This window comes from Vidua macroura, chromosome 3, assembly GCF_024509145.1.
Source record: "Vidua macroura isolate BioBank_ID:100142 chromosome 3, ASM2450914v1, whole genome shotgun sequence".
NCBI lineage: Eukaryota > Metazoa > Chordata > Aves > Passeriformes > Viduidae > Vidua > Vidua macroura.
The window spans coordinates 53,792,542-53,820,054 of record NC_071573.1 but is presented as its reverse complement, the minus strand read 5'-3'; the positions used below and the strand labels follow the sequence as shown (position 1 = coordinate 53,820,054).

At 40.1% G+C, this 27,513-nt stretch overlaps 1 protein-coding gene across 5 annotated transcripts in view; it reads right to left on the bottom strand.

Annotated features, from left to right (window-relative positions):
* The window catches only part of PHACTR2 (phosphatase and actin regulator 2), a 134,735-nt gene that overhangs the window by 11,002 nt on the left and 96,220 nt on the right, over positions 1-27,513 (bottom strand). For 3 of the 5 annotated variants that reach the window (XM_053973652.1, XM_053973654.1, XM_053973653.1), the window contains exons 5-11: positions 18,241-18,474; positions 14,113-14,662; positions 12,016-12,215; positions 9,965-10,121; positions 7,815-7,870; positions 1,468-1,529; positions 335-472 (exon numbers count right to left, since the gene is read on the bottom strand). In XM_053973652.1, the coding sequence (XP_053829627.1) occupies positions 335-472; positions 1,468-1,529; positions 7,815-7,870; positions 9,965-10,121; positions 12,016-12,215; positions 14,113-14,662; positions 18,241-18,474 (1,397 nt within the window). The remainder of the gene's footprint in view (positions 1-334; positions 473-1,467; positions 1,530-7,814; positions 7,871-9,964; positions 10,122-12,015; positions 12,216-14,112; positions 14,663-18,240; positions 18,475-27,513) is intronic. The other 2 variants (XM_053973656.1, XM_053973655.1) reach the window with 2 other exon arrangements.

Here is a 27,513-nt window from a genome sequence, read left to right as displayed (position 1 = left end):
GGACTTTTGCCTGCAAACCCCTGCCTGAATTCCCACAGATCATGGCCACCTTTGGTAAACTTTTATCTATCTTAGCAAGGATTTAAAAATAAGAAAAAAATATTAGAAGTCCTGGCCCAAACTGTCATAATGGAGGTCGAAAATATGCTCATAGTAAGCACCTGAGTGGGTTTTCTTAGCTGCAGGCAGCAGGTGCACAGTTGCACCATGATAATCTTGCTGTCACCAGCAGATGTCATTTGTGATGCTGGCATCAAGAGAATGTAAACCAGAGGAAAGCACCCCAAAAGTGACAGATGAAAACATTTTCTTATAATCTACATTTGTGCCTTGCCTTGTCTGCAGGAGTTAACCTGGCCCAAGGCTTGTCAGCACGACGGTCATAATCCGGAGATTCCGTGACCTCCACGTACTCGTTAAATCGAAGGATTCTTCTCGCTTGAAGTTCAGCCACTGTAGGCCTCAGACTGAGCTGTAAGCGGGAGGCAGAAAATAGTATGCTTAATAAGATGAAATAAAATAAAAGAGGAGGGTATGATGTAATCTCTAGAGAACTTTAATGGTATTTCTAAATAGGGTCACTTTCAGGTATCTAAAAAAAGGCACCGTCCTGGGAGCGCTGCGCAGGAATGGGGAGGCAGCCTAACCTGATTTCTTCAATTATAAAAATAGTCTTTGTCGGGCAGGTCACAGAGAATCATGACAGTTATCCCTGGAATGTTAATTGTGACTTTGCAACTGGCACTACCCCACTAGGCCATCTGCATTAACGGTTATACTGCGTTAAAACTGTAATACCAAAAATACGTGACATTTGGAAGTATCTGCCTAACAAAAAAACCTGGTTTTGACCATCTAGGGGTCATTATAATGCCAAATTGTTTCAGTCACCTCAAACAATATTCACTTTAATTAACCAAGGATAATCATATTAAGGAAACTGTATTTTTGCAGAGACAGGCAGACCAGGGATACTTATGAAAACTCCTCCCATCCTCTCCCAGAACAGATCTGTAACTGCTCCGTTTCCAGGAACAATGAGCATGATCCCACTTGCAGAAGCTAAGACCACTGATGTGGTTAGAAAAGCACTGAAGGGATTTTGTAGGGGTCACATTGTTTTGCTGCCCTCTCCACTGCTCTAGGGAAGAGCAGATCTACAGGTGTGACTGCTCTTGATCATATGTGACAGGGCTGGTCCTGCTACAGAGGAAAACTGTCACTTATGCTCCGTGCTTAGAAACACCAATTTGGCCAGACTTGGTATGCTTCTCCAGGTGTGGGGAACAGGACAGGATGGGGCTTCCCCCAACATGGACTTGGCTTGTACTGCTTTTTAAGCAGATTTCTAATCTGGGAAAATAACTGATGGACATTTACAGCAACGTCTATACACTGATTTTTAGATTCTTATGGAACATAATTCTATGTACAAAAATACACAATACAAAAAAAGCACATCATCACCTTTCTACTGAGTCTACGTTTTATTTCTTTTTTGGCTTCCTGTTCCTCTTCTTCATTCTTCTCTGTTTTCAGAAGAGATAAAAAGGAGTGAATATTTAAGTATTATAACTGCACATACTGTATTTCTCTTGGTTGAAAGCTTCAGAACTCCAAGTCCTGGCTCATGTTTCCTCTTATTTCTGGATGATGCCGCATGTGTTGTCTGCTTTTTGGCTTTTGTATGCTCTCATTCTTTTCCCTATCCGCATTTCCCCTGATTCTGTAGACATCTCAAGTCAACTGTGGGTCACGAGCACAGCAAAGAGAAGGTGCCTGTCATTTCCTTTCTATGTACCAGCAAGCAAGTACCCTGAAATAGTTGCCTGATGTTTCAATGACTTACTCAATTACTTCAATTACTTCCAACATCGACTTTAGAATACAAGTTTAATTTATAAATGCCAAGTGAAAATTTTGCTCTGAGTATTTGAATTACTCAAGTTTCTTCTACTTCTACAGAATATGAATCAATGACATTTGTTTCACTGTCATTTGATAGCAAATTGGTTGTATTATATAATTTTTTTTCTGGTTTTATAATGGGGACATATGATCCAACACTCAAGCCCTCTTGGTTAAGGGCCACTAGCTGGACCAAATGAACCAGTACAGCAGAAAATTATGTCCATTTTTAGAATGTATTTGGGCATATGAATGAAACAATTTCCTTTTAACAAATTTCTGTTCTAACCAAACTTGATTTCTTGACTGCCAGTGAAAAGCACACTTAGAAAGACATGTTCATGTGGGCTCAGCATATTTTTAAATTGCTTATGGTTTGAAAGACAGTATTTGCCCTTTCAGTCCAACTCTGATGGTTATATGCAAAGTTTTGTGGCTGAAATACCCCACCTAGAGAAATACATAAAATTCTGATCCTGTTTTATTCATGGTTGGGGATTACAGACTCTGCATTACAGTTCAAGGCTAACTATAAATTTAAAGAAATTCATTTGTTCTGGATACAGCCAATTTGTATAGATGAAAAGGGAGTTTTAAAACCTGGTATAATTGTATTTGCCCTGTTTCCTATGGCCAGCCTGCTGTCTTAGTAGAGGTGACCTGGCCTAAGAGGAATTTCTGTGTAATGACTTTTACACTGGAGAAAATGCTACAACAGGACACCTCATGGTACTTGCAGATATCCTTTGCTTATTCAAGTGCTTTCATATAAGAAGAATATCAGGGAAAGGAGGAGAGGACAAATAATAAAAATGAAAAATTAAGAGGGGAAAAAGTAGGAAAAAGGCAATGCTTTCCCAAGATCTCCTGTGTGAGAAGACTCCAACACCAACATCAGGTTTCCAAGAGCAAGGTGCAATCGCACAGGCTTGCTGCCAGGATTAGGTTGGATTTCAGGTTGATAGTGATGTTACTGAGATACTGAAATATGGATGTAATTTATGGTTTATTAATTGCTTTTCTCTTAAATGAAAAAGAGATGGATAGCCTGTTTCCATAGAGGAACTGTAAATGAATTCAAACTGAAGAATAACTATAACTGGATAGTTTACTCTACATTATCTATAACTATAGAGAGATTAATCTACATTTAAATTTTAAAAATTAATGTATCTATCAATAAATAAGTTGGGTATATTTAAGGACTTATAACTTTAAAGTATAACTTATCTCATAATAGCCGCACCTAAAAAAGTCAAATGGTCTCTAGCTCTTTTAGGACAGATAAATCACCTATACACTTTTGTCTAAACATTTTGTTTTTGCAATTAATAGACACAGTAGCTGAGGTAATTAAACACAAACTATTACTTTGGGGTTCCATTCACTTGAGAATCATGTGACATAAAAAATTTTGTCCACTCATGAATGGTATTGCTTAAGTCCTACCTCGGACAATCTCCCATAGCAGACAGAACAGGAAAAAAGGCAAAAAAGGCAGCTGAATGTACACATCACTGTACTGTTCCTTTCTTACTTTGGTTTGTAAAATATGCTGTGCATAATTCATATCGTGGCATTTCTTTGCTATCTAAACCACAGTGTCTCCTAAGAAGCAGCAATAAGATGCTTCATGTAAGAAACAGGGGCTCATGCTGCTTAATGCATACCTTAAGGAAGAACTACCAACAGCATGGCCACCTGAAATACTGTTTCTCTGTACTTTGGAGGAAGATAAAATACCTTAGAAAACTTGCTCTAGACATTTAGGAAGGCTGAAGGTTAGCTGCCTATCCCAAGCTGTGAAGCCACATCCCTGTGGAGAGCAGATGACCGCACAGCAGGATGGCTAGACAAGGGAAAACCCCTGAAAAAGGGCAAGCATCTTAGTGACTGGGCAGAGGGTCAGGTACCCCTTGGAGCAGGCCATCTTCTGGAGGATAATTCCAACAGGAGGCACCATGAGCTTCCGTAAATCCTGGGAAAAGGAGGGGGGGATCAAATCCATGAGGAACTGACACTCTTCTGCATGAAAGGTTGGGGACAGGATTTTATACATTCAAGCTGGTTTACTTCTAGGAATAAAACTCAAGAGCTAAAGGAAATGGACTGAAATATTGTGGCTGCTAGTAATATACTGTATTTGCTTTTTGGCACACAGGCTCCTGACTTGCACCTAAAGGACCCATTTCCCACCTCCAGCCTGCTGGGGAGAGTCTTGCTTTAAGCCTGGTGCTACAGAAATGCTGCCTGGATACAAATTCCTACAAACAGTAAAAACTACACTGTGTTTTTGGTCTTTTAAGGTAAAAGTTTTGAAAGTTGCTATAGGGAGTTAAGAAGATGTTTGGTGCTAAAAATAATGGGTCTGATGCTCCTGGTTCCTGTAGGTGTTGTGGAAAATTCCAGCCAGAGGGCCAAGATTTGGCTGCAGGTATGAAATGACTCATTGGCCAAACAGAAACACATTCATGCACAGGAACACACTTATCACAGCTTTCCACCTTAAAAGCAGATCTAATCTGTGTGATGTGGAGAGAGAAAATATAAACACAGCGTTCTCAGCTGCAAGTCCCCTCCTCAGATGTCCTACTGCTGCCCTACTGGCAAAGAACCAGCCTAGCAAGTGCCCTTTGCTTGCAGAAGTCTCTGATTAGATCCCAGCAAAACTATGGCTTCCCTCCTTCCCTGCTCGCAATTCCTAGGAGGTCAAACTGGGATTTGACTCCTAATTGAAACAATTTTGTTTAGCATCAGTTATTGTGGCCGTCAAGTTAAATAATCCACCAATCAAAGCCAAACAAGCAGCTTCCCTGTCATCTATACATTATTGCTCTTGCAACTTTTACCACATTAAATCTGGTCACCTTCTGTTCTGTGGGACATTTGTTTTGTAGCAGAAGGGGAGAAGAAAAGAGACAAATTGTCCTGCCTGAGGACTGCTCCATTCTTGAGCAAAAAGTACTCCTGGAGCATAAAACTGAACTTTCCATTGTGTCCCTATGGGATTAGCTATGTTTAGACTTCTCTGTGGGCTTGCTAAGGAAAGAGAAAGAGAAGACAAACAAAGCACTTGCTTCTTGCAGTGCTCTCAAATGCATGAAGCTGTTTCTCTCTCCTGGTTTTACAAGCAAAGATAACCATTAATATTTCTAAACAAGCATCGAGAGCTAAACTCCATTTTCTACAGACCCATTACTGGCAGGCATGCAGGTGCACTGTATAAGAAATTCACTGTCCCTTACAAATACAGGAAAAAAATACAGTTATCTTAATCTGAAATTCTTGGAAGACTAAAAAGTTTCTTTGCCATAATGCAATACTATAAATATTGTTGGTTGAAAGCCAGTGCACAAGAAGCCTGACTTATAAAAAACACAGGGCTTTATGTATTCCTTTAAGTGGACTCTTGAGTTGTCGCAACTTTGTTTTAGTGTGGGAAGTCTCAGAAGTCTGGATAGTTTTATCCAAACAGCTTTTATACAAATCTGCCTGCAATGTCTTGCGATCGTACTTGGAAACAGGATTTTCAGTAACCGGTTTATCTGCAAATATTATCAAAACAAAGCTTCTTGCAAAACAGAGTTGCTCACTAACTGGAAATACAAAAAAAGGAAGAAAAGTAGGGATTTTTTTTTCTGAACCTCTTAGAAGATTTTGGCTGAAGTTTATCCTGAAGTAAACATTTGGACCTTTACCACTTAATGTAACCTCAAAGTCTGATAAATATTACTCAAAACAATACATCCCCTTAGCTGCAATTTACATACCCACAATAATATAACTCCTTCTCTCTATCCACTGCTTAAAAAATATGAGGAAGGAAACTTTATGAAAGAAATCCCAACTTACTCACAAAAGCTCACTACACCAACAAAGGCATTTAAGAAGTGTAAACATTTTCAAATGATCCACAGGAAGGAATGGCAATAATTTTGATGCAAAATATAACTGCCTTACAGCTTAGAGAGAACTTGCACCCTGAAAGGACTCTGAGTCAGACTCTCATCGTAAACCCTGTCTTGCTTTTGGCTTGCTTTGGTTTTAATAGATCACTTTCAACTTGAAATATTTGATATCTCAGTGATGAGCAAAAAGCAGTTCCTCCATGTGCTCACAAGGGTCTCTGTGATTTTCAATTCTGCTTTCCAGCCTTTATTTTTTGCTCTCCCTGGCCTCTTTAAGACACCCCCCCAGCAGCAGCAGGGGAGGATGGCAGGAGGCACTGAGTGCAAAGCCTGGTGCACTGCCAAAAGCTTAAAGTAAACAAGCTGAAACAGGAGAGGAAATATATTAACTGCTTTCCAGTCTTGAGCTACTTATTGCAAAAGAAGTGAATGGATAAACACTGGCAAAAGGGGACATTAAATACATCACAGATTCGCTGCTGGGTTGGTTACCTCGAGATAAGTGAGAAAGGGCAATAAGGGAGCCCAGCTGGTGCTCCCAGCTCAGTGGCTGTATCCTGGCCCACCAAAGAAGATGTTTTGGATTTACCTTTCTCACACAGTCCAGCATGAACAGTTTGTCATATATAAAAAAAAAGTTCTTATTTCCAATTTTATTTTTATTTATCTGTGAAATTTATACGTTTGGAAATTACAGTTTTAGAAGGTGTATTCACATTATGTGCCGGACAGGAGTCCCCTGATCCCTCTCCTGTGCAAGCATGAACTGTAGCTTGCCTTTTCAGTAAGACATGGCACTATTTGGCATTTGAAACCTCAAACAGCAGTAAGATTTTATTAGCATTTTATTATCAGGATGGTTTGCCTGAAAGCCAATAATTGCCCTCTCCCTGATTTGCTAGCCTGAGCAAGTGAGTCATCAGTCCATGGATGCTGTCAGGTAAATATCTTATTTTCTTTTCTCCCCTTCCCAATAACATGCTACACATCAGGGCTGACACCAGGGTTGCACAGATGAGCTCCAGCTTACTGAACAATTGCTGGAAATAACAGCATCATACCAACTTGTTGATCAGGTGTGAGAAGTTCTCATGCCTTAAGAGGTTTTTTGTTTGCTATTTGCGTGATTTGTGATTTATTGCTATAAAGTATCCTTTCTTCATTTATTTCTTCTACTTAACCATCACGTACTAGCCACCTCTGCAAGATGAACACAGGACTAGGTGGAGCTGGGCATGGAAACTGTTGCACTTTGTGTTTAGGTAACATCTTTATTATGGAAAGATTCATTAAGAAAGACAAAACACTGCTTATTCTGAAGAGTTTGCCAGCCAAAGAACAGAAGCAACATAAGTAAATGGCAGAATAGGTATAAAGGGTAAACATCTAATGTACTTCCTCCACCACTGACTATTTGAATTACAGACTTTTTTTTTCAGCAGGGATATGAGGAAGGATTTAATGAATGGGAAGATATTCAGTGAGAATCTCATGCATGTTTCAGTACAGAAGACATTTATGTCAGAAGTGAATATGAAGGCCAGCATGCTGAAGTAGTTGGCATGTATCTATTGACTTTCTGCTAAACACTTTGCCTTTCCTCTTTCTGCCCCTCCTTCCAACCTCTGCCCTTCCATGCCACCTGCATCTACAACTGACATTCCTTTCTCCTCCTCCTCCTCCTCATAAAAATTAGGTGGAAGGTTAACCAGCCTAGAAGTATTTCTAAAGAGTATCCAAGTCATTCCTGGTCTTTGGGACCAGCTTCAAGAAGTGAGATTGTGATTAGTAAAATTTGGCATATTCAATAAAGGGAATTTTCAAAGCTACCATTACAGGTTAGTGTATAAATCAAGTGATGACACATTATTTCCTAGAACATCATTTCTCTCTGGTTATGGTTCTAATACTGGAACAACAATGATGGGCTTCCATAGGAATCCAACACATGGTCCCCTTCTAAGCAAATACTATATGAAACCTGAAAGAAATACTTACGCTTCAGGATATTTCTTTGCTCCAACTCTTCAGTTGTGGGCCTCTGGCTAAGTCTCCTGTGAGAACAAAGTAAGTGATTGATTTAAAACCAGATCTAAATGACACATTAGGATTTGTAATACAGCTTAAAAAATGTAATTTCTGGAAGTCATTTCCAGGCAGTTACAATAACTGCCAGAGTGGCCATTTGTTTTAAAAGATGTAGTGTTGCCATTTGAACACATGAATAACTGATACTTGAAAAATATTACAGAATTTGTACCAGCAAATTTAAAGTCCTCACAAGTATAATTTTATGATTAAATCCATATACCTTCTTTGTTCCCAAGCATCATATCATCATTATAATCAGTTGTGCAATTGTTAGATTATTCTCAGATATTTTGAATGAATTCCGATATTTTTGATATTTTGAAGTCTTACTAAAATTTTTTTAAAAAACCAAAACCAACAAAGCACATAAGCTGTTCATTCATCATTAGCTTGTATGTACAATACAATTGGGAGCTTTACCTGAAACCTAATTTTATTTAGCTACCTAAATATAATAACTGCCATTACAAAAACCCCAAACTGAGATATTAATTTTCTGATTTGTACTGGGAAGAACATGGTTGATGTTGTCTCTGTGTTTACTAAACAAGTCCACTTGTTCACTTGAGGAAAGGAGCAAGAAAAATTTCAGCAGTAAAACTAATTTTGCAGGTATGTTCAAGATAGGTGTCTCTGTTCATCAACACTCACACAGTTCATTACAGACTGTCTTTAGCCTCGTGACACTCTTCCACTTCAAATCACTCTTGGACTTACTCTTAGATTTCACTCTTACTCTTAGACTTCTCCCAGAGGACTGGCAGGTTTACCATAGGTGACCAGTATCAGCTGGTGACCAGAGCAGGTGGGGACCTGACTCAACCCCGACTGAGCTGTGGGAACAGATTTCCCACCAGACCTCGATGCTGCCAGTGCTTTTATGAAACTGGCATCAAACTTGGATGTGATTTTGGGTATGAGCACAGCCCTGATGTACACAGATACTGTCTCCTGCCACCAAAGCAGAGCTGTGCGCATTGCTTTTCAGCTCTCCAGCAGAACCCACAAAGCAGCTTCTGCAGCTCCAGCCCCCAAGGGAGGACTGACAAGCAGGATGTGATCACCAGAGCTGGGATTTGTTCATGAAAGTGATGATAACAACCACACCTCTTTATTAGCAGAAGAAAAGTGACCCTTGGGCTCTGCACAGTAGATGTATCACTCTTAGAGTTCAGTAATGAAATAGCTGCCTTGGCCAGACACCCAGTTCACAGAGCAACTCAGCTCTTCTGGGTGTTGATGCAGGGCTATGTACTCTGTATGGGAGCAGTACTGACAGGATTACCCTGTATCTGGGAATCTCCAAAAAAACACAGGACACCCTCCAAATCTGAACAACATTCCTGAGCCAAACAGAAACAGGGACAGGTCTAGCAAAATACAGGCATGCTGTAGTCTATTCTCAGAGACCACAAAAGCCAAAATAAATGTAAAGATTTTTTTTGAAAAACCTGTAAAAGGCAAGTGAATTTTTTAATGCAATGTTCTCAAGTCCAGAAGAAGAAAGTAACAAACATCTCAAAGCAGTTTAACAGCTTGAGAAAGACGTGCCTCAGAGGTGAGTACAGTAAAACACTAAACACTGACCAGCTCAACTTCTTTTGCTGGGATCAGTATACGATAATGAAGGACTTGGAGAGCCAGAGGAAAAGGAGAAGGGTCCCAAGGGACAACATGCACAGGCATGCTCTGGGGGTCAGAAACTAGTGCTCTGTCTGAGATGGGTATACAAGTGGAAGTTCTGCTAACAAATTTGAGAAAGAACCAGAACTATGGCATTGATTATTGTGGACTCATTCTTACCCTCCTCCTCTTCTTTCCTTTTTTAACCAAAGTACCCAAAACTCCAAAATCTCTCAGATTTTGTTTCTTGCAGGACAAAAAAAAAAAATCTATTATTGAGAGTTTAAAGTTTTTGAGAAATAAAAACACTGGACAGTTGTACCACAAAGATCCTACAGCGCACATTGGGCTGCATTTAAAACATGAACCCAGTGTTCTCACTTCTCTTCCTCCACCTCCACCCAGTGAAACCACATTGACCCTGTGACTGATACCTCACAAGCTTTGTTCCAATCTGATGTCTGATTTCCTGCCTCTCCTCTTCGGATGTACGCTGCAAGATGTTTTTGTCTTCTAACTCTTTCTTAGATGGTCTGTTGCCAAGTTTGATAGCAAGAGTATCCCTACGACGAATTTTACTTGCCAAAGAGCCTGAGGAAAGGAGGAGCAGGGTAGATTTAGTTCATTCATTCTCAGGTTACAGACACAAACTCTGAGTAAGAACTTTAATATCTCCCCAAAGCAACTTTGTTCCCACATGCAGGAGAGGAATTTTAATTAACATCAAAAGAAAAATTTTAGCTCAGTTCATCAAAATAAAAAGCTAAAAGGCTTGGAGGGAAAAGCTACCAGCCAAATTGATGCAAACATCACTTGTCATCTGTGAAGTGATAGGATAAAAATGACAAATCTACACTAAAATCTCTTTGAAGTCTAATACATTACAGGTTGGCTTATTTATCTACTTAGTATATTTAGCAACCTGCTGCTCTTTTTCTTCAGTCTTAAATTGCTTAGTCTCATTCTATCATAATTTCTCTCATTCTTTCAACTTTTTTTTCAATTACCACTTAGTTCTTTTATAGTGCTTTCCATCTCTAAGTTATTTGTAAACTAAACTAAAAAATACAGCTTAGAAAAGTGCTCTGAGTGCCTGTAAAGTAACCTAGGCAGGAACCCCCAGACACTGAAGCAATCTGTGCTCCATAAAACTGACACTGTAGGGACAAGAGCTTTGCAGCTCAGCCAGCATTAGCTTCAGCCAGCTGTGGAAGGAAGGGCATTTTTCACAGCCTTTATAGTATTTCCCTTGTGTCTTGACATTCTGACCGAGGTGGGCTACATATGCCTTAGGTTGGCAGATTTTCACTGTGTAAGTCAGTTTGGTAAGACCACAGGCTCTCTGCTCACTTTTCATAAAACACCGTGCTGCTGTGTGAACACAAGAACTTTTGGTTTCTATCACTTTGGGTTGTATTCAAACCCAACAAAGAACTGCAGAAGACTTCAGCCTCTTGAGCTACCTAGCACTTCACCTTCTCCTGCAACAGTGGCAAAGAAAAAAAAAAAAAACAAAAACAAAAACCACCTTCATTTTGCCTCATGCCACTTTGGTACACTGGACCTTGGCATTTAAACCTTTGTTGAGGACAGTGAAGCACCTCCAAAAAAGCAGTGAGCAAGGCTTTCAAACAATGGTTTGATGGTGATTTTGTACTGACATAAGGCCACCCTGGAGGAGGTAGGGGAAGGGCTGCCCTCCTTCGTGCTCCTGACAGCCTGCTGCTGCCACCTTCTTTGCCCAAGCAAAGGAGAAGCCTTTGGGTGAGCTGGATCACAGAACCGCCAGTTCTATTGAAAATCAGCTCAACAACAGCTGCTCCTACAAAAATAAACATGAACTCTAGCCTAAGGAAAAAACAGCTGGGAGCAGGGATTAGGCAGAATGGGGGCAGGGCAACCCCTTCAGCACAGCAGGGCTTCTGCCCAGTTAAGGTGATGATAGAGTCATGACCCCAGATGAAATTTCAAAGCTGTAAAACTTAGATGTAATCTACTGTGATCTGCTCTGTCTGCTAAGGTTGCTCCAATGCTTAAAACATCCTGATCAAAGAGGAACAAGTGACTTTCAGACAGTGAAGCTGCTGACTAATGGGCCGACTGATGGGCCTCCTCTGTCATCCACCACACCTGTAACTCCCACAAGGAAGTGATGATGTGGGCAAGCCAAATGAATGGCTTGTGATGCCCAAGGTCTCCATCTTGTCCCACCCTCTTGTCCTCCTGAGCCTGTTCCTCCCACCTCCGCTCTCCTCCGTGCAATGATTGATCTGCTCTCGCCCATGCACAGGCCCCAGGAGGTTTCTGATTGTAATTGCCTGGGAGAAGCAGGACACTCATTTCTCCGTAGTGACAAAATACTAAATTCCCTAAAAGCATTCCCTACAGCCATTCCTCTCTCTGCCTCACACTAGCATGGGTCAGGCATGCTGACAAAACGCAATCTGCGAACGGCAGCCTGCAGCTTTCTGGGCAGGATGCTTACTTTCAGTACTTGCATTCTCGTCATCATCATCATCGTCATCATCTGTGTACAGGATCGGCCCGTCCGAGTCCGAGTCACTGCCATGGCTCTCTCTGCTACTTTCACTCTCAGGAGGGGCAGCAGCATCAGAAGCCTCCTCCAGTAGTTCAGAGAAGGCTTGATCTGGAGCCTCCCCTTCCTGGTCTTCTTTGGGAGCCAAGCTGTTTATTCATGAGCAGATAGGGTGACACATTAATGCAAGCAGAACAAAACACAATGAGAAGCAATTGAATAAGCAAGGATGAAAATAAAAGTTCTGTTAATCAAAGTAATTACTTTCTAAAAAACATACATATATAAGACATTTTTAACATATGCAGATATGTATCAATGTATTTGTGTTAGGAAAAAGGATGCAACAATCCTGAATGATGTGCTGTAAAGACTGCATTAAGACAAATCCTAATTGTTTTTGGGGTTGTTTTGTTTTGGTTTTTTTTTTTTTTTTTTCTGGTGGGGTGGGACCAAGAAAGAAAACGGTTCACAAAGCTGAGGATGAGAGGAGCAAGTTGGAGAACAGATGGGAATGCAAAGTTTTCTCTTCTGGAAACCTAACCCTCTTAATTGTAAATACAGTCTCACTGCAGTTTAGTTCAAAATGTTCATGCTCATCACTGATGAACCTGGGGATCAACAGCAGATTGCCCTTAGTCTTGGGAAAATTTTTATGTAAAGGAAGGGTAGAGCAGGGGGAGATGCAGCACTAGAATGTAGAGCTGGCAACAGATGTACCAGCAAGAATTTAAAGGAAGGTCTCTAGGCTACTGACATCTAGACTAAATCCTCTTGGATTTATATAAAAGATGCTGATTTTTGTGGCAGGGAAAAGACAAATTAATAAGCCAGTTTCATTTTCCTGACAACTATTTTGCTTAAAAAATGTAATTATGAATTTCTCTTGACCAGTTTTTACAGTACCTGAGATTCAGACAAGTCAATAGGTAGTAAAAAACCAAACACCTACTAACTGAAGCCTGAAAAAACCCTCATTTTCAAGTGTTCAAGTAAATTCAGCTATTGAATTGAGAACTTTATCCGTGAGATATTTAATGGTATCTACAGAAAATAAAGACATCTACAGAAAAGAACTCCATTATAATTCAGCATCATTTCTTGTTTGCCTCTATGAGAGATTAAAAAAAAGGGTCATCAGCTTTGACCCAATGAAGTAAGAGACAGGTCATGATCAGTGACCTTCTGGGGAAACATGAGGTACTGCAGGTGAAAGGCTCAAAGGCTCTGGGAAGGAACAAACTGTGCTGGGCTGCCACACAACTGTTCCCAGTCAGCAGAAGAAACAGAAGAGATCCCCACGTGCCTACAGTGCAAACAAATGTGGCTTCCTTGGCTGTGGTCCTAGCGCTCCTCCAGGACAGCTGTACTGCCTCACTGTGGGAACCCAGGGCAAGGGGAATATCCCCCTGTCTACCCTGGGGTGCTCTGACTCCCAGGAAAACACTGACTTTGACCCTCATTCATGGAGAAGGCCTCCTAAGCCTCAAAGTAAACTAGAGACCACAAAACTGTGAAATAGATTTTAGGGATTGTAGAGAGTAGTTTAGTATGTCACATGGGTGAGAAATTTAGATTTTAGGATTTTTAGCATATTGTAGATGGGTACAAGATGGAGCATACAGGGTGTTGTCTCGAGTTCCTTTCTTCTTTCTTCTTCGTCCTTCTTCTTCTTGGGTTTGGGTGGTATCTTGTAAATGGGTAAAAAAATCTGCATTGAGGGTCTTTAGGGGTCAGTTATTGGGTTAGAAAGGAAAATAATCTAGGAGTCACTTCTTAATTGGTTAGTTTAGTTTTTGATTAGACTTAAAAAGACCTTGCAGCATGAGTTTGTTAGCCATTTTGTGCTGTTTTCACGCATGTAAGGTCTGAGTGCAGACAGTGTGCTGAAGTCTTGATAGGATAACAATAAAACAAGAACCTGAAGACCGAAAAAGCCCTGTGCATCTGCTTTTCCTAACAAAGAACTGCTTCAAGAGGATTTCCTCCTGCCAGGGGAGCCCTCAGGGAGTTGCCCGACGTGGGGCCCAAAAACTCACATCTCACCTTTCTGTGTCTTCTCCTCCGGCATCTGGAGCGCTGCCTAGGGCTGCACTGCTCAGACTCTGGTCTGTGCCACGCTCAGTCAGGAGAAGAGGCTTTGTGTCTGACCCAGGGCTGCGTGGCCCTGCCACACAGCTGTCTGACACATCCTGGGCATCTGAGGAGCCAGCAGGCTGACTAGCTGCAGCAGGAAAAGGAGGTGGAAGCGGAGGTGGAGGAGGGGCAGCGGTGGGAGGAGGGGGCACAACAAGCTTGCTCGACTGGTCTGCGTTCTCCATGTCAAAAATTACTGTGGAAGTTTGCTCAGGCTTGGGTTTTTCTGCCTTCGCTTCCAAACTGTCAGCTGTTGCACCTGAGGGGGAAGAAGCAGCCCCATCTGGTGCTGTTCGTGGGGCTGACTGTTTCCCAGGTTTCTTCTTGCCCCTGGGAGTCCCTGATGTGCCAGATTTGCTGGAAGTCTCCTTAGAGGCTTTGGGATGAGATGATGTGGACGAAGGAGATGGTGATGAAGAAGACTTGGAGACTGGTAGTTTTTTTGCATGAGAGGAACCAGCTAAAACAAGAAAATAAAAGGCATTTTACAGTCTTGCAATTATGATTTATGAACTGTATTTTCTGCATGAATGGACTTGTGCTGGTCTTCAAAAAAAAAACCACGATTCTTCTACAGTACTTCATGTAAATGCTTGAGATTATTAAATGTTGCAGTTCCAATTTCACCTTTGTGTGGGAGATACTGAAATGATGAATAATTGCCCAAGAACAGCAGAGAAGACCAACCTCACAAATGGGTAAGAGTTTGTTTTGAGCATTCTGAATTGGCCCGTTACACTTGGCCTGGACATCATCTAAGAAATCCACTACTTATTCTAAAAATATGTGTAGTGACTTAGCTTAAAAAAAAAAAAAAAAAAGCTCCCTGGCAGAGAAAATTGCCTGACCTTTCCTACTACATGAATTTTTGGTCTGATCACTGTGAAACCCCTGTGATTTTTCTTATACTTTTCAATGAACATCTGAGGACTGTTACTGAGTATCAGTCAATTACCTTTCACAGTCTCCTACGTAATGACAAACAGCAGAGGGGCAGCAAAACAAGGGGTACTTTCAAGTCCAGCTGGGTCTGTCCTCCACAAAAGAGAGGCAGAAGCCACTGCTGTCACTCTGCACAAATGACCTTCAGAAGGGAGGAGGCACTGAAGGCCTCCTGTATGTACTGGAGGCCTTCATTTTACCAGTGACCAACTCGGGCAGTCTTGAAAATGTAGTGAAACAAGGTTTTGACAGTAGCTGCACAAGCTGGCCAAACTGGCTGTTTAATCTTGTGATGCTCACCATACTGAAGCATATATGTATAATGAATATCACTAGAGATTTCAGCTAGCCTGCATTTCCATATGCATTCCAGCCACATTTCCAATTGCTGTGTCAACGCACCCATCACCTGAGATGGGAGCTTCAAACTTCTGACTTTCATGTAAAAAGTAATGAAAATTACAGACATCTAATGGTTCAGTCCTTTTCATTAAAATGCATTCAACTCAAATACTTCTGATGTAATTCTAAAAATTCATTAACTTCCAGAGAACAAATGAAAGATTATAAAGTTACATAGTAGCCTTCTGGCTAAGCTTACTGAGTAAAACAGAAAGCTGTAATAGAAATCTGCTGAAAGGCCTACTTTACTTATAAGCATTTAAATAAAAAACAACCCCCCAGCAAATTGGGTGAGAATCAAAGTGCATATACTGGCCATAATAAGTTCATGATATCAAAACAGTTTTCACAGTGAGACTGTTCTCAAAGGAGATGGAAACTAATTCAAAAGACACTTTGCTGTTCTCTTCTGTAGCTGTTACAGTTTAAAAACATTTAGAGAGCTGTGAAGCTTTCAGTATATCTGAAAAAAAATATAGAAACTTCAGGCAAATCCCTATTCCTCTTTGTGCTCCCAGGTGACTGTAAAGGGCACTGTCCTGAATCAACTGATACTGCACTCATCTTCCCACATCAGGTACAAATCACTCCATTTACATGCAAAACAAAATTAAGCAGAAAAACGGCATCAACAGAAGTTCATAATTACAGTAGAAACAGACGGTGGTTCCAAGCTGCATATTATTTAACAGAAATCTTACTGTGTAGGTGGATGGTAGAAAGAAAAGGCTCTGGTTCTGATCCCCTTCAGTGCAGGCTGGAGGTCAACAGAACCAGTTACATGCTTGCACTTAAGAACTGCAGCATAGTACAAATATATGGCCACACAATTCTGGCTGGGAAAATGTCAAAACATGTTTCCATTGTAAAAATCCTTGTATTATTATTAGAACCTGCAATTAGATATAGAAACTTAAAAGATTTCTCCCACAGAAAACCCTCCTTCGCGTCCGCATGGGTCAAAAGTGCTGTTGCTGCTCTGTTTTTGACTGGGCTGGCTGACAATTTTCTGTCATGCCTCTTTTTCAGTAGAAGATTTGAATTCTGATTAAATGAAAAAATTAATGGCTGTTGCTTGCCTTTTGGCATACATCCATGCCTACATTTAAGTCCCATTCTTCCAGTACAACTATTTCAGTATGGAAACCTGCTGTGCTCCCCTCAGAAGAGCCATGGCTCAGCTGTTACTCATATTCCTCTCCTCTTTCATGAGACTCGATCACTGGCTGCATCATGTATTCACTTTTATGGAGATTTGACAAACCTCTTGTACTAACACTGCTCCAAACAGCTCTACTTATTAAGTACTACCCCACTTTGAATGAACACAATGTATTTTTAATGTTGGAAGAAATTACCAGTAGAATAAGGGATATATGTGGATATATTTTACATCTGTATGGTCTACAAGCACTGGCTGACATTTCAGTAAGCCTAATAGAAGACAAATATGGAACCTGAATGTATTTTAGTATAAAAAGTCAGATACCTGACAGCTTGTTACCAACCACTGGTATAAACAGTTCTTTATGTGATGGATTGCTTTATTTCTGAAAGGTCTGCTGGTGCAAGGCTGCTTCACCTAGGAAGGGCTGAGCTTTCCAGCTGTATGTGAAATACAAACAGCAAATTCTGGATTTTCAAAATGTTTATTCTGTAGTCATCTGATGTAGTAGGGACAGTTAATACCAAGTTAATGGATATTTTATGGCAAAGTTATTATTGTAATTCTAGAAGTCTTGCAATGTTTTTAAACAGTCCTCTTCTGTATGCTTCAAATACAAAATGTGCCAAAATGTACAAGCTGTGAAGAGAAATACTTGCAGAGAAAACTGGAGGGACTGGAGGGCTTTGAAAGACAGATTGAAAACACACAGTTTGTATAAGTTTGCCAATCCATATATGGAGCCCGTTCATCACAATATTACTTGTGTTCAAATTATGTGTGGATGTTTTAGTTTTGGTCATTGTCTACACTGCAACCATTCAAACTCACAATCAGTACCTTAAGAGCATCCATCCATCCATATAATCTTTAATCTTGCATCACTGCTGAATTTTGATGTAATAGTGTGGTGATAAATACATGTGCTATGTGCCTGATGATTGATATTTTCCATTTCCAGTATGTACTTAGAATCACAGTGCCTGTGAGAAGCCTGGCCATTTCTAATGGTTGTAATTTTTTTTTTTTTTTGTCAACTAAACCAACAGCTATTCAACAGTCTTTTAAGATGTCTTTATGGTTTTATTCTTAACATCTTTGTGATCATGTAATATTGTCAAATTAACTGGAATAGTTGATACTTCCAGTAGAAAGTTACAGCAATACCAAATTAGTTTTACTTAGGGGTAACTTGTGCTTGGTTTCAGAAGTCACCTTCTTCCCTGCTTATTCTTGAGCTGATTCTCTGGGTAATTTTTTGCCAGCTTTCACACTTGAACTAGGAATTCAGTGCTGTCTTGGATGTGCTCGGTGCTGTACATAGGTTAATTCAACAGCAAGGGGGTCTGTGTGTTGTCTGAGGTGTTTGTGGCCAGCAGAACCAGAGCCCAGCAGGAAGCTCTCTACAAACATCCATGGCATGCTCCTCAGTAACACTGCTACGTCCGAAGGCACAAGTCACCATAAGACCAAGCCAAGCAGCTCATGCACATGCACCCACGCAACTGCACTGCACGGGCAGTACTCACCAGCTTCTCGATTTGCACTGGCACCTGTTGGCTTGGGCGGCGGGAGAGGAGGCTGCTTAGCAGGAGCCTTTCCCTTTTTTTTAGCATGAGGTGCTTCATTACCCTTATGGCTGGTGGCGGTGGAAGTGGCAATGGCATTTTTTGGTGGTAGTGGAGCTTTTTTAGGTTTAGGCTTAGGCTTAGGTAGTGGTGCAGCATGGGATGTCGGTATTTCTGGGCAGTGACCAGTGCTCTCTATGGATAAGAAAGTGAACAGAAGCCAACTGACACAGACATACACCACGTAGATTCAACAGCAAACCTCACAACAGTGACTACTTCTGCTGCTTCAGCTCTTGGGAATCAGGACAGACTTCATCTTCTGCCTCTTAATGCAATATTGGAAAATTACTGTTCATCTCAATTCAGGATCTTCTCCTGGAAAATATTAACCTGGAACTTCTCTCAGACTCATCTCTTCTAGACTTCCGAGGATCAGCCTTTACATTCAGTATCCCAAACTAGAGTGCTGGCTTCAAACGAAATGAGGGAATGCTATTTACTTCTCTAACAAATCTCCTCAGCTTCTTTTCAACCTTACCCACCCAAAGATCAACAAGCTGTAAAACTCAGATTCATGTGAACCTGAATGTGAACAGGGCCATTCTCCCAGCCACAGGCTTGCACATGGCTACACAGGAGAAATTTTCCTAATTTTCCCCTGAAGCAACTCATTCTTCTGAACTGCACACTGCTTGCTCTTAGCAGTTTTATTTTGGGTAACTTCCTCAAGAGTATTTTTACTCATCAGAAACAAATGAAGCTAAATAACATAGGTTATCTTTTGGCATGGAAATGCTCTCCCCTCCTGCAGGTTCTTTGGGTACTGTTACACAACTGCACTTTCTAGACTCTAGAGCTCATTAGTCAGCAGGAGTTTGGTCTTTATCTACATTGGGCTGTGCAATAGGAATGGCTCGGCAGAGTGAAAGAGATAGCACTGAGGACCCAATATCCATAATCTGCATTTCAGGAGACTTGACTTTGGATTTTCTTCAGGCTAGTTCTGTAGATTGCATGACTAGTGGTGGAGGGTGTACAAGTTCCTGAGTGCATCTTTTGGCTTAGTTTCATCCAAAAAAACCCTGGTTTGTTTGCATCCTACAAACCAAAGATGGGTAAGTGGGGATGACCAGGAAATTAATTTCAAAAGGGCATGCCTAATGCCAGCTGTAATGTTAATGTAGGTGAGGCATTTACAGTCAACATACAATTTTGCAACATAATCACTACAGCTGTAAAACCTGGTGTTCCCAGGTGGGAAGAGCTGAAGTTCCCAGATGGGAACCTTTATCTATTCAATTAAACCAATTCTATGCCCATTTTGTTTCAAGATAGCCTTCTCAAACCTTTCTGGAAAGGGGTATTATAGAAGCAAGAGCATTCCATCAGAATCATATAGGCTTTGTTGGCATGTTACTGAAAACTGTGACTGGGGAAGAAAGGACACAAGCAAATACTGCTAAGACTTTTAACAGTCTCTTCTATCACTCAAGAGAAAACCATTTCATTTCTTGTATTACGTTCCTATTAGAGCCTCACTCTTAACACACAATAAATGGACATTTTCATCTCTCTTCTTTCCCATGTTAAAGATTCCCAAAAGATAAGCAACACATTTTAATTTTAAGATTAGTAGATGAAAAGGAAATAATGTGCTAGACAACAAAGACATTCTTCCTTTCAGAAACAAAGCCTTTCCAACTTCTACCTTAAGGCTTGTTAACATGAACCTAATGCATCACCTGCAGTTATTAAAAGCAACATGCACATGTGTCTTCATGAACTGAAGGAATGAAATGTCCAGCGTCTTCCTCCTTTATTTCCAGCCTATTATATACTAATATGCATTTGCTAAAGCTTTGAAAGAACCATTTCATAGAAACCTTTTACAACTTTCAAATTTTTTTAGCACAGATTGTTGCACCATCTCTTTGTTTGCCAAAGAAAGACTTCAGATGGAGAAAGAAACATGCTTATTTGTTACATTTTGATCTCCTCTTTCACAGCAAAAGGGTCTCCTTGTGAAATTCTACCTACCTTCATTCAAAGTTGAAATGGTGATACAATTCTGAAAAAGCAGGACATTTTAAAATTTGAAGTCCATTAATAACAAACATGGCAAGAGAAGATATGATTTTGTATTTTGAATATCCTGAAGGACATGATGATCAGAAATAATTATAAGTGTAAACAATTCTTTCTTTTACTATATGTATTAACTAAAGATCCATGAGGCTAAAAATTTTATTTACTAGTCAGAAAGAATTTAAAACTTGTTTACTTATATATCATTACTGCATTTTGTTTCAGGTCATTAGTAGAGAAAATGTTAAAAAAAGAATGATAACCTAGAAAAAGTAATACAGCATTCACCATATTCTAAAAGAATACAGTCAATCTACACTAAACTATATAACTGATTAAATAATGTATATCAGAATTTATCTTCTGAATCAGGAAAAAAGGTACAAAATAAAATATAAAGCTAAAGCTTTATTTAGTTGCAAATAAACACATCCTACTGACAACCTATAATTTTCAATTTTTCTTTAGACAAATAACTAAAAACTATAAATGAAAACCAAAACTGCAACAGTTCATTCACAACAAAGTTCTTGCTTGCAGACTTCAACTGTGATTAAAACTGGCAATTTATATAGCATTTATTTTACCAAAAATGCCTTGCCATTACTAAAACACTATCTTTGTCCAAGACAGTTTTTTTAATAGTGTTATATACCTCATTCCAAAGACTGGCAGACTCCTGCATAGCTGCATCCTACTTGCTCAGATACTTACACCTCTCATCCAGTCTTGAGTGCCTCTTGATTACCAGCAAACCTCCTTCTTACAGCCAGGAGGAAATCTGTGGTGAAGGTTATTGTCTTTGACCATATTGTTCCTCCTGGCATCTTATTGGCTTTGTTGCTTTTACCTTTGTAAGCTAAATTTTTTTATCTCATTGTCAGTCTGATTTTGCCCATGGTACAGTTTCCCATTTACTTGAGACAGATTTCCAGTTCCTACCTGACCAGTCCATTAGATCAGCTTTTGACAGTGACAAGCCAAGTTTGAAGCAGATGCTTTTTATTGCTTTTCCTCTGCTGACCCTCAGGCTTTGTGACTGTCCTCCCTTAAACTCCCCTCTGCTGTGGTGCCAAAGCTGACAATATTTAGACTGCCATTATTGTGCTTTTTTTCCTGGTCTGGTGTCCTCTTGTTTTCCAGTGCCTAATCATAATGTCCTTTCTTTTACTGCAAGTCCATTGGAAAATTCTTGTGGTTTTCTGCATTTATGTAAGATGCTATAATAAATGTCTGGTACATACAGTAACACTGTAGTAATACAAATAACTAATAACTGCAACAGGGGCTTGATCTTGAACAGTGACAGAGATGGTCTGATGTCTGTAAATGGCTACAGATACAATTATGTTGTAATTGTACCTTCCTAACATGATTCTGCTTGAACATGGCCCCTTGGTCCTCATGCCTGCTCTTTCTTTTGCCAAAACAAGGAGGCATCTGAATCAGTTCAGACCCATCTATTTGTTCAAACCAATCCCCCAGGTACCTCAGTACCAGCTGCAATACAATTTTATTGCTGTTGTTTTTCTTAATTTAGACATCTGTTCATCAAGAACTGACCTTTTAACAGAAGGTCTCCAAAACACATCAAATAGGAATATCTTTTATCCACTGCTGCCCTGATGGAAATATCTGCTGTAAAAGCAACTTGCTTATAAATTACCTCTTTAACAGGAAAGCAAATGTTAATATCTCATTAGGCATTTGGATCGATGATATGTTTATGTTAGAATAAGTTTTCCAAAGGCCAGATTTTCAAGAAACTTCACTTTCAAACCAGATTTTCTTGTTTCCAGAAATTGTGATTGGGGCCAGACTCTTAACAAAGCTATGTTCTCATGTAAACACCTAAATGATGGTCAGATTTACAAACTACTCAGTATACAACAGCTCTTGTGGGGACTCATCAAATCTGAAAGACTTTCAGAGAGATGCCAGTGTGCCACATGCACTAGAAAATCAGATTACTTATTTTGCAAACTAGAAGTGGGACCTTTTGCAAATTCTGGACCAAATGAACATATGAAAATGCTGGGCATACTTTCAGAGGAGAAGCTGTAAAATACAGCAATTTTTTCCTTACTTCTGTGAATTTCTAAGGAACAGAAGGCCGGAGCTTTTCTACCCAAGGATTTTGTCCTACAGCACTAGTATTTTTGTTTGTAGAGCTTGAGCACCTTACATGGCTCCTTGTCATGGAGCTACCTTACAGAAAAGCAGCAGTGCTGCAGCACAAGTGTATGATCTCCATCAACTGCAAAGCACCCTCTTCCTGGAGGATGAACACATACATTGGAGAAACACTATGTAAAATGAAAGTTGGAAATAATGTATGTTTGCTGTCTTCTGCAGGATGACTCCCTGCACAATGAAACTCTGTAAGAGTTTTGCAGATCATGAGTTTCATTTCCAGACTACACAGAGAGCTGTGTTTTGATTAATCAAAATCCAGGAAGCTGTCAGTCAGGAACATGGGACATAGGACAAGACAAGGTGTCTTTTGTCAGTTTTTTGGACTCATTGATTGTGCTGTTGCAGGTGGTCAACTCAGACAAATCCTTTCATAAACTTCATATTTAACCAGCTCCATTTTTGTTCCTGCTATTGCTAATAAAATTCTGTTCAAGAAAAGACCCATTCTAATTGTTAGAAAGCTTCCTTTAATTTCCACTCTAACTGTATTTCAAGCCACTCTTTATTCCTTTCTACCTGTGCCAGCATTGTCTTTTAGCCATGCTCTCTCCTGGCTGTTTACCAACATGAAACATTCATCTAATGCACTCAGGCTCTCTCGGGCTCTGTTTTGCTACACTGAACTAGGACAGCTGTCTCACAATGCTGTTTGCAGCTCTCTCTGCAGTTTTGAATTCATCTTTCTTGAACATGGATAAGCAGATCTGCACATCTGCAGACTTCTAGATCTTACTGGCTCCGTAATTTCAACAGCACTAAGTGCAAGAGGCCTTATAACAGAGACAGTGTAGAAAATAGGAGATGGGAGAAAGAGACAGGTGTAACGTCTCACCTAAAGCAACCACTTTCAGGTATTAGTTTAAAGATAAAAAAGGTAAAAAAACCCTGACTATCATTTTACATTTTTAACTGCTCAATCTTTGTGTAAGAAGTAAATGCTAAAAAAAAGAGAATGCCTAAGATACATTTACTGTCAGCTGATCTGTGAGAATCTTGGAAGGTGGAAGGCATGTGGACTTCTACATTCTCTTACACATTCTGTAAATATATACACTCAAATAATTGAATAGTTAGTTCATAAAAATAATGTACACTATCTTAATTCTGGAGCCACATTAGGATATCTTTCCTATAGAAGAAAAAAACTGAAACAAACAAGCCAGCTTTACAAGTCAGGAGCTTTCTTCAGGCACTCAGTTTTTGTGAGTGAAAGCCTGTGCCTCCTTCCCTTGTCACTCTACCAGCATGAGCCAGCCCTGCTGACTTAGCAGACAGGCTCTGGCCAAACACAGCTTTATCTAGAGTAGCTTTCCTTTTAAGAATACTTGGATTCAGCCTCATTTACATAGTTCAGGTGATTAATTGAAGATATACTATTCTTAGAAGAACTGGTTTTAGCCAGCAAATAACTCAGCTGGAGTGAGAGATTCTTAGGGAGTCAGGCAAAAAAGCCCACAACCTTTTATGTATGCTGCTCATATCAATGATCTACAGAGCTCAGGAGTGTAGGAAGCCAGCTAGGCACACAAGAGGAATGAAAGTCTGCCTAGTTTCTCACAGTGACTGGTTTGCAGGTTTAATCTTCTGAGACAAAGCAGGCTCTTGTCTGAGACCCTGGAAGATGAGGGTGACTACCTTATATTCAAACAGGTTTTGTTCTTCTTTGGGGAGATAAAGAAAAGATCTCTGAGAAAAGGAACTTAGAAAATTAGACTTTGAAGAACATTCCTTGGCAGACAAACTAAAGCATTAGAGAACAACTCTGCATGGTCGTAAGACCAGAGTTTGTGCCTCCAACCTTCTTTTCTTTGGTTACACATATGAAAAAGAGAAGATTAAATTTAATGGCAGATTTAAGCAGAGCAGACAAAATATAGAGGAATGAACCCCTAAACCCAACATACAATGCCTGGAACCTTTTCCAGCTCTCATATGAGATTTAGCCTCTTGGGGAAAAAATATGTACAACAATTCATTTGGAAACAGGACTAAAAACTGTTTCCTTTACTCATGTTTACTTCAGACATGAGGAAACCTGAGAAGATCAATCTCCTATAAATGGCCCAGGAACATTCCAGAAGCTTATGTCCCATATCACCCACAGCACCTGTAACAGAGCTCTGGCTTTCTGCAATGCAATTATTTATCAAAGCAGCACCTAACACACCTGACTGATGGTATGCAAAACAGAACTTCTTACTGCTTTTTCCAGGCAGTATCTTGCTGATGGTTATCGAGCCTTTCACTTCAAGCCCAAGCTAACTATGAAATCTGGAACCATCTGCAAGAATTATTAAAAGATTTATCTTGCTTTGACAAAAATTAGTGAGACCGAAGTTTACAAACTGAACTCAGATACAAATAAGGGGTTCTCCCGTGTTCCAGAGACATCTTGGGAGGGTAGAAAGGAGAAAATTGTCTCTGACACAGCACCTGGAGGCTTTACCATGTGCAGCATGCATGCTACATCACCACGCTGTGTCCTGATATCCAGGGAGGCAAACAGTGACAATTTTGACACCTATTCTACTCATGTGGCTTTTGATCTTGTCCAACACTGCTAAAGGGGGCAGGAGGCAGAGAAACTCCTTGGATCCCCTTTGGAATGCTCACACCCCACTTGGAACGTGGAGCTCTGGGCACTGCTGGGGATCCTGCAGACCGGTGCAATGGCTCAGGAGTCCAGGCACAGCAGGAGATTTCAGGGTGTTCTTTGACATTGCTGCATGTCCACTTGCTGCTCTGTATCCCTTGCAAGGCTCACAGATAAAATAGCTATAGTTTAGCTCTTTATTTTCTGCAAAAGATGCTAGTGACTCTCCTTGGTCAAAACAAAAGTATTCAGAAGTCAACCCAGTGCAAGCACAACATGAATAAATGATCTCAGAAAAAGATTTATCTGATTTTTCAACAGCAAGGCTTTATCCATCAATTACCTGCTTTATGTTAAACTGTCACTTGTTTCTTATCATCCTGCCAGAAAGGAGAAATTTTCTTTTAAACACCCTGCTTGTATGACTGTCATCATTACTACTAAGAGTAACAGTTATACTACTAAATTGCTCAAGAGAATTTTTCACCACATATAAAAGGCACCTGTGAGCTGATAGGCAGCAGATGGGTACACAGCTTATGGAACTGCCTGGCAGCTAGGGGAACAGCTTTCAGGGGCTGTCTTCTTCACTTGCTTCTGCTTTACTAATTTTTATATGCATGGCTGAGCCTATTGTTTGCCCTGGGGATACTGTATTTCCGTAATGCATGCTGAAAAAACTTACCTCCTTTAACTCGTTTTAACTCCTAATATATTCCACATTCTACAACCTGTTGCTGCCAGCTCTCACCATACTATCTCAATGTGCTTGTACCATGTGCTCTTTTTAAGCTTCTGACTCCTGCAGTCATCACATTTATACGAGAAGGACATTTTCAAGACCCAGTTGAACAAGAGGGCAAATAAAGACCACCATCATTTCTTAAGAGCATTTTAACTTCATGGGGCTGAGATGCATTTTTTGGCAAACTTTGATTCAGTGGGAGCTGGAAATGCAGCACACCATGCTACTAAGCAGCATGAATTAATTCTGTCTTTGGGTCTTACAAATGTGGCAGGTGTATACATCTTCCTTCCAGATTTACACCTAAGAGTTCATGACTTTAGAAGCCTCACAACAGCCTCACTAAAGATGAACTTCCTGCAGCTATCACTCCTGACTGTCAGCTAGTGTTCAATCCACCTATCTCAGTTCTCATGATGAAGGGTTGTTATCTAAGCACCAGCACATTTTCTGGTCTTAGCAGAAGACAGTGAGCTGAGTATTCCTGCTTCAGCTCTGATTTTGATGCTCTGTGAGCATTAGCAAACCTCCACTCTGCAGCTGTGGATTCCTTGCTCTGCCACTGGGTGTGGGTGTAATGCAAACCTACTGCATCTGCCATTAAAAAATCATCCAGGATTAATCTGTTGGGTGAGATGCTGTGGGCCTTACTCTTCCACTGAGTTCAGCAGTCTGGCTCACCTTCTTGCTTAGTGTGCTATACATAAAGAATAACTAAAGTGTATTCACAAGGACTGTGGGATGGCTTGTACTGGGTTTACACAGTGTAACACTTTGTGATGCATGGAATTGATCCTTAACACTTTTTGTGGGGAGAGTATTCTCTGCAATAAATCTATTTCTTTTTGTTTCAGGGGATTCAAGATGTTAACTCATAGGAGAACTTCATGTTTAGGTGCAAGAGGAAAGTATACTTTAGGGGTTTGCATCTTCTGGATGCTCATATTGAGATTAAGGGAAGCCTAGAATACCAGTTTTGCTAATTTTTTTTCCTTCTCCTTCCTCCATATATTCTTAATTTTCTGAGAGGGACTGGAGTGATAGCTATACTTTCTTTTGTTCTGAGTCTACTCCTGTACAGCAATCATTTTTAATTTATCCCCATAAGGTCAAAACAATATATAGAGAGTGCAGAGTCTAATAAGATGTTGAAACAGATATTGAACCTCTCCTGCTTCACTGAAGTTCTATGTTCTGCAAAGTCATCTAGAGGGGATTTCAACATGGTTAGAAATGTGTATTTCTAAAATAATAAACTGTACCTTAGGAAAACTTCCAAGTACTGACAGTTCCAAAACACTGTATTTAGTGATGCACAAAATAATAAGTGGTCTGATCTAACCCCAAAGTTAAACTGAACCATTTTGAAGGAGTTTTCCATGGCTTTTATAACTCTTTTCCCCTGACCCAATACACATCTGGTTCTAGTTGGCACCAAAAGATAGATGTATTTAAATGTCATGACAAAGGCTAATCTTGTATTTCTGCCTTGTTGGGAGACAGGAAGTACTAGAAATCTCATAAGATTCTCCTTGGACATCTATCCACTTTTTAAATAGGCGAGTGATTTACGTAGCTCTGAGAAGAATTCAAATTTTTGTGTTAGCTGAAC